The following is a 7,326-nucleotide window of genomic DNA, read 5'->3' on the forward strand; positions in this document are numbered from 1 at the left end:
AACGTAAAAAACATTTTTTAAGTTTACATTTTTAAAAACTATTTTCACTTCAGTAATAATAAGGTGTCGTCCTTGAAAAGAGATCAAACTTAAGTCTGTGCTCTAAAGCATTCAAGATTTACGACAGTTTAAGTTGGAAATTAAATTTTCAGGTCTATGCTCAAAAAAGTGAATAAATGGATTATGCATTTTATATAATTTAGTAACATAAAATCCCCTAAAAATACAAAATATGAAATAAAAAACATCATCGAACTAAAATATAGTACCGGTACATTCATTTCATTGAAATAAAGAAATGAACTTTGGTCGTTTTTGACCGACGCTCGAAGAGCACCAGAGGGTTAATACATCCAACTGCGCTGGGTCGGTCATGTTATCAGATTGTCTTCTGACCGGATGCCACTGCTGCTGTATGTTTGGTGAGCTCCCGCAAGGACAGCAAATTGTGGACCACCCTAAAACACATTATATAGATCATCTGAAAGTTAAACCAAAGGCCTATGGCGTCCCAGTAACATCCATCGAAGGTCTGGCGGCTGACAGAGTCCACCTTGTAAGACCGGTCTTGATGCCTAGGATGCGGCCATGTCCCAGGCGGCAGAGGAAAGCCGCCAGCGCAGGCATGCATGCTGTACTTTCCACCCCAAAAGGGTCCGAAGTGTCCGCTGTGGGCGCATCTGCACCTCAGAGTTTGGTCTCTGCAGTCACTTACGTGTCCATTCTAAGACTGATCAATAGCAATGCATCATCTCAAACTTATCTGGGTAGCAACTTATGCAACAGGCCACAGTTTTGCTACATAATGTTCAAACATGGATAAATGTGTGTTATTTGAGTTCACGTTGTGGCGCTTGTTTATTATAATCTGTCCTTGTGTCTTCTGAATGAGAACATGTTTAAACCTGAGCAGAATTAGGGAATTTTTGTTGAGAGGTAGATTGAGAACTGAATGAATGGTTTGGGAATCGGTGAGAGTGTGTTAGCAATCAAGAAAAACTGTAAATCACTATGGACAAGAGAGATTTTGATTATAATTGGGATTTTAACATATTTTTGTTTAAAATGCAGACTTAGAAGAACTGTGGTCTGGGATAACCTATGACTTCAATAAGGAGGAGCTGATATGGGAGCCGCTGTGTCCTGTCAAAGTGTCAGTTTCTCTATGCCACGTTGATGGAGGAAAAAGCTGCCGAGACCTTGGAAATGTTTTTCATTCAAAGGGGGGGAAAGTATGTTCTCGATTTTTCTGATCCTTTGTTCTTTTTTATTACATCTGCAGTTATATATGATTGTCAGGAACCCTTACATCATTTCCTTCTGCTTTTACCTCAGGTGATATTCTCCTCTGTGGATCCACACCCTACTCTCTGCACGAAGGTAGAATGTTTTTAATTGATTTTTCTTTCACCCAAAAATATAAATTTTGTCCGAGTTTTCTCAACCTCATGATCCTAAACGTGTTTTTTTCTTTTTTTTCTTCCTTGGAACACAAAAGGAGATGAAGCAGTCTATCACTGCTGCTCTATACTAAACAATGAAAGTGATGGGACTAGAGCTGTCATGTTACAAAAATGTCAAAACATACAATTAGCTTTAAAGATTATTGTAATCTTATCTATAGCTATCTAGCTACATAGCTGTGAATTTCAATGAAAAACATCTTATAATTAAAATTATGGTCTATTCCTGAAACAAAAACGATCAAACGGCTTGGAATTTACAACATGAGTTGTTTAGACACGAAGACAGAATTGTTACTTTAAATGAATGGTCATTGACAAATAATGATGTCATTGAAAATTGATTATTCACAGTAATGACGTTATTTTTTTATTTGATTTTTTTATAGTTTACTACTGAAGTGGGGACATGGATTAAGTGTCCTTTTGCCAAAGGGAATTTCTCAGGTATACAAAGCGCTACCCCAGCAAACAAAAATATGTTTTGCTTATGCTCCCATTTAGTTATGGAAATGTTACTTTTGAATGTTCTCTGAAAGTTCTAAAACAATAACTTAAAAAAAATGTAAGATGAACGTTCAATTAAAATGTTTTAGAGAAAAAAAGTCCCATGGATGTTACTGGAAGTATGTTTACTCATAACTTACTGCCTACTGGAAGTATGTTTATTCATAACTTACTGCCTACTGGAAGTAGGTTTACTCATAACTTACTGCCAGAACGCCCTGAGAACGTTCCCTGTAAGCTAGGACATGTTTAACAAGCAGTTTATTTATGTTACACACTGTATGACGACTAAATGACTTTAATGTTTTATCCGACTAGTCTGGACAGCAAAGATGACATCAAAAAATGGTCAGCAGTGGGCAGAGATATCAACATGGGTCAAAGCCAAGTTTTCAGTTTCAGTCTGTGAGATGAAACCATCTTCTAAGTGCAAACAAATCGAGGGAAACAAGTCCCAAACCCTTTATGTGGTAAGGAGACATTAGCAGGATTATCAGCATGTAGGATTTGTTATTACATCTTCAGAGTAGCACATAATGTACATGATGTCATACAGATGTTTTTTTTTTCATCATTTTGTTTTTCGGTACTCTCCTATTCATCTTAGTAAACCATGCCTTGAGGCTTCCATTGAAGGCAATTCCCCTGTCAAAGTAAAACCTTACACCTGGTTTGTACCTGATGACATGAAGGGTCTATTCTAAGGAAAGCTCTCAGCACAAGGGCAGTCTTGTTTAAGCTTGTTTGATGTCACGCCAGTTTTTTATTTGTTTTCTAGGACAAAATGAAGCGCACAGTTTTCAACTTGTCTAAAAATGCATGTGAAGTGTGTGTTTGCATCCAGGTAAGACAACAAAGAGAGTGGCAGTACTGATAAAACTTGTTGGATTTATGTAATTTATGATTTATTGATGTAAATTGTTTCATGTTTTCCTGTGCAAAAGGTCCAGAGGGTAGATGTGCACTTCTCAGTCCCTGTACTTCAGTGCGACTTGCAGTGTTGTAAGTACATATAGCCTATAATGGTGATGAGGTTGGGGAAGCCACTTTGAAACTGTAGCTGAGCTACAAGATACAGCTAATCATAATGTCAAGTAGTTCAACTGCAAGCAAGCTAATCTAAAGAAAATGTTACATGTAGCTACAGTGCACTACAAGTTTCAAAATAGTAGATAACTACATTGTGGGGGAATACAATGTGGGGAAAAACATAGCAATGCAGCGTTTATTAGCTACACTATTTTGAAAACAGCTAAGCTAGTGTCATGCTAATGAAAATCTGAGTTAAGTGCATTTACAGTTAATTGTACTTTCAAATAGTTCAACTACAGTCAAGCTAATCTTTTATAATGGTAGCTGCTAACAGAAAATAGCTAAATTGTGGGTATAAAACACAATGATGTGAAAAATATGACGATATAGTGTTTTTCAGTACTGGAAAAGCGAAACAATTTTGACAGCTAAATTAGTGTCATGCTAATAAAAATGTAGTTATAAGTACCGTCATCTGCGATACAGCTACATCTACTCACAAACTGCTGTACAAATTACAGTAAAGTTAATCTTTTAAAAAATACTAATATGTCGCTACACTCAAGCTACTAAAAAAGTAGCTAACTAAATTATAAAGTTGTGGCCACAAAAAAATGGAATGAAAAATAAAGGAATGTAGCATTTTGCAGTGTAGCTCCTAACTGAAAAAGCTGCACTGTTTTGAAAACATGATTAGCATCATGCTAATGACAATGTAGCTGAGTTAGAAAGCGTCGCCTGTGGTACAGCTACAGCTACTCAACGAGCCATTTTTGGAACTTGATTAAATGCTATGAATTTTGCAGGATGTTTTAATGATACAGAGACCTCTAACATTTCAAAAGATCAAGGCAAATTTGATTTCTCATGTCATGTTCCATTAAAAACAAAAACGAACAAAAAAACAGTTCCACGTAGCTTCACTACAAGCTAAAAACGTAATTAACTACATTATAAAGTTGTGACCACAAAGTAATGTATGTATGCGGTGGCTATGTAGCTTTTTATTGGAAAGTTACTTCTTTTTTTTTTAACAGCTAAACTAGTTTCATGTGAATGAAAATGTATTTAGTTGTGCCACTTGTGATATTTCACTTTTATTTTTACTGTATTGTAAAACCCAAGACCACAAGCTATTAAGGATGTGCATTTTGTTGTTTAATCACAGTAAATTGGTGTCGTGACCAGGAGGGAAGTCACTTTCAGGACATTGAGAAGATTTTACTGTCAGCTGTCATTTTTCTGACAGTGATCCTGGCAGCTGCCTTGTTTGGTAGATTGACAATCAAAGGTAAACTGACAGCGGTTTGACACACCTGTTGCCGCTGGCTTGAAGGAAATGGAGAGATTGTTGTTGGTAACCGTACACATTTGGTTTGAGATGAAAGAATCTAAGATAAGTTCTCATTTAACAACCCTTTCCAGTCAAAATAAGCGTAATAATTAAAAGCAAATACCAGATGGAACGCTTCAACTCAAGTCAAATAATAGTAGACCTACCAGTTCCAAACCCGCATTTATGCGAAACGAATTGGGTGTGGACTTGTTGCAATAAAAAAGATGAAAATCTCTGATATGCTGGTTGCTAGACTCCAGTTGCTACTTTAGTTTTTCTTGGAAATATCTTGTGGTTTATTTTCGTGTGTTTGTTTCTGGTTCAATAGATGGGGGCAAGAAAAGAAAAGCATGGATGAAACTGACATGTCAGGGGACGGTACGTTAACCAAGAAGATATGAGGAATAATGAGTCCTCAGCATGCTAGTTTACTATCTATGATTACAATCTTATGGTTCATGGCATCCCCGGCCTTGAACAGACATGAGGCAACCCCCCCCCCCCCCCCCCACACACACACACACACACACACACACCCCACACACACACACACACACCACATACTCTCTTGAGTAGTTACTTATTTTGAAAGTACTTACTTCACAACAGCTAAAAAATTATGTTTTATATAGTATGAGTGTGTTTAGTATGAATATAATCCAGACATACTACGTTCGCCATGTTGTCACTATCATGTGACCTACCAGCGCCAGTTGCTCTGCCATTCATAAATCCTCTCCCATGGCCTCATGGGATAGTAAAGTGTCCATTGTTTGCACACTTCAGAATCTCACTGGAAGTAGGTCATCCGCGTAAATTTTTTCTACTCTTTTATGAGTACTGTGAATTTGGACATACTTCTATTGTCACATACTGTTTTTAACCTACTAAATAGTAGGGAAGTATGCGATTTCGGAAGCAGCCAGTGTTTACATCCTTTTAACTTTTGTCTAATATGTCTTATGTTCCTTTTGACAGAATCATTGACTGCGCAGCAAGTGAGGATCGATGAAGCATACATGTCTTAAAGTTTAGTTTATTTTTTTACTGTAAGGACTGAAACTTTAGCATAATTTGCATGTCTTTTCTGATGCACACAAGTAAGTTGTAACATCTGAGTCATGCATTTACAGGTGATTTACATTTAAAGGTGCTTAGTTCATAACATGCAATGTATTAGAATGCCAAAAAATTGCCTAAAGCATTTGTATATAAAATGTATGTAAGACCAATATAAGACTGAACTTGTGTGACTAATTGTTTCCTGTTACTTCCTTTGCATAATCAAATTGGTTTGCTACCTGTGAGCTACTACTTGTGTACAGCAGAGGGCAGTGTCGTTCACAAAGGAATTTAGGTATCGGCAGTGTGAATTAGCTTTTGCTTCTCATGTTGATATTTCTCTCACGTCAGGCTTGTAACTAGGTCACAAATGGGTGGTCAGCTTACATACATTTGTGTAACCCTGTCTGTTGGTTCATTGCCATAGAAACTTTTGCGACTGCATATGTTCCTGTGTTGCCTTTGTCGTCGTCATTGTTTTTAAATGGCACACTTTTCTCTGATCCTGAGGATGGAGAGATGCTGGATGACATTCTTGGATGGTGTGGCTCTTTGCCGATGGGAGGGGCCTGGTGAAATCAGCTCTGGGGTTTACTGATGAAAACATTCTTGAAGGATAGAGTAAAGCCCAAACAATAAAGCTCAATCCCAGATATAGGACAAATTCAGTTTTGGGGAGATGCCACCATCATCCATTTCAGTCAGTGATTCTATTGTGTTTTTCTGAGCATAAATGGGGTGATTTTTTTGATCATACCAAGAGTTCACAGGGTTTAGCTCACCGCGTGGTATGCTAGGGAGTTTTGACTGGTGTAAACACTGTAAAACAAACCCATGTGAAAATTGTTGGACCCAATGACCTCATTGCTGCCTCCAGACTCCACCTGCTGTCTGCGAGTCTTCAGCTGGGAGTGAAGCATTTTGATACTTTCCATACGGACCAGACCACTACCTTTTCTGTACCTCCCTTACAGAATGTTCGACTGATTGTGCTGCTGCCGAAACGTGTTTGGGATAAAGGGATAAAGCACTGAAAAAAAGAAACAGAGACAAAAGCATTTGCTGAGTTGTTGTATGTTTAGCTACTTCCACTAGTGACCACCAGTGACCTTTCTGGTTGGGGTCAACAGCCACCAGCCCTGTCCTCTAACCTTTGGGTTGGGCAGTTTTATTACCATGGACTCATACCATCTGTTGGTGTTTGAACCTATAAATCCCAAAGCAGAGAATATAATTCCATTCTCACTTCAGAAAATGCTCACTTCGCTACTATCTATGTAGTATTCAAAAATCAATATACTTAGTATTTGATGTGGAACTTACTTTGTGACTGATAAAATTGTATGTTTGAAAATTGTATGTATTGTATCGTAATGTGTTATATGAATGAAATCCGGACTTACTACATCCACCATGCTGTCATTGCATTGCAACTTCACTGCCATTCACAACTCCTCTCCCATGGCCTCATGGGATAGTAAAAGTGTCCAGCAGATGTGCACTTAATAATCTCGATGGAAGTAGGTAATCTGGGTACTTTCCATGTATTGTTTTATGAATAGGCCTACTATGAGGAGTGCACTGTAGGATGTCCTAATTGGTAGTATTCCTGAAACAGAAGTTATATGCAACTATAATACTTTGCTATTTCATGAGGGAATTTTTGCTTCAGCAATATAAGGTGATATTTGAAATGTAATTTAAAAGACACTATGAACATGTTTTCTATAAAGTATTTACAATGTAAACCAATTTTCTATCATTTCTAATCAGGCATCGCATAGAGGAACCATAAAAAGTTGACTCAGTTGCTTTTCGAATCGACTGAATCACTTCACAAAACGAGTCAACGTTTCGAGTCAAACGATTCAAATCTGTCTGGTTAAAGCGGTACGAAAAAATGCAAGTGAGTTGGTTTTAGTGACA

At 37.5% G+C, this 7,326-nt stretch overlaps 1 protein-coding gene across 5 annotated transcripts in view; it reads left to right on the top strand.

Annotated features, from left to right (window-relative positions):
- il17rel (interleukin 17 receptor E-like) overlaps window positions 1–6,807 on the top strand; it is an 11,790-nt gene extending 4,983 nt beyond the window's left edge. For all 5 annotated transcript variants that reach the window (XM_082159465.1, XM_082159466.1, XM_082159467.1 and 2 more), the window contains 9 exons: window positions 1,072–1,232; window positions 1,336–1,380; window positions 1,853–1,910; window positions 2,289–2,440; window positions 2,749–2,814; window positions 2,915–2,972; window positions 4,171–4,293; window positions 4,667–4,716; window positions 5,317–6,807. In XM_082159465.1, the coding sequence (XP_082015591.1) occupies window positions 1,072–1,232; window positions 1,336–1,380; window positions 1,853–1,910; window positions 2,289–2,440; window positions 2,749–2,814; window positions 2,915–2,972; window positions 4,171–4,293; window positions 4,667–4,716; window positions 5,317–5,325 (722 nt within the window). In that variant the 3' untranslated portion in view covers window positions 5,326–6,807. The remainder of the gene's footprint in view (window positions 1–1,071; window positions 1,233–1,335; window positions 1,381–1,852; window positions 1,911–2,288; window positions 2,441–2,748; window positions 2,815–2,914; window positions 2,973–4,170; window positions 4,294–4,666; window positions 4,717–5,316) is intronic.
- Window positions 6,808–7,326: the final 519 nt, after the last annotated feature.

Source organism: Leuciscus leuciscus, assembly GCF_965113295.1.
Source record: "Leuciscus leuciscus genome assembly, chromosome: 25".
Lineage (NCBI taxonomy): Eukaryota > Metazoa > Chordata > Actinopteri > Cypriniformes > Leuciscidae > Leuciscus > Leuciscus leuciscus.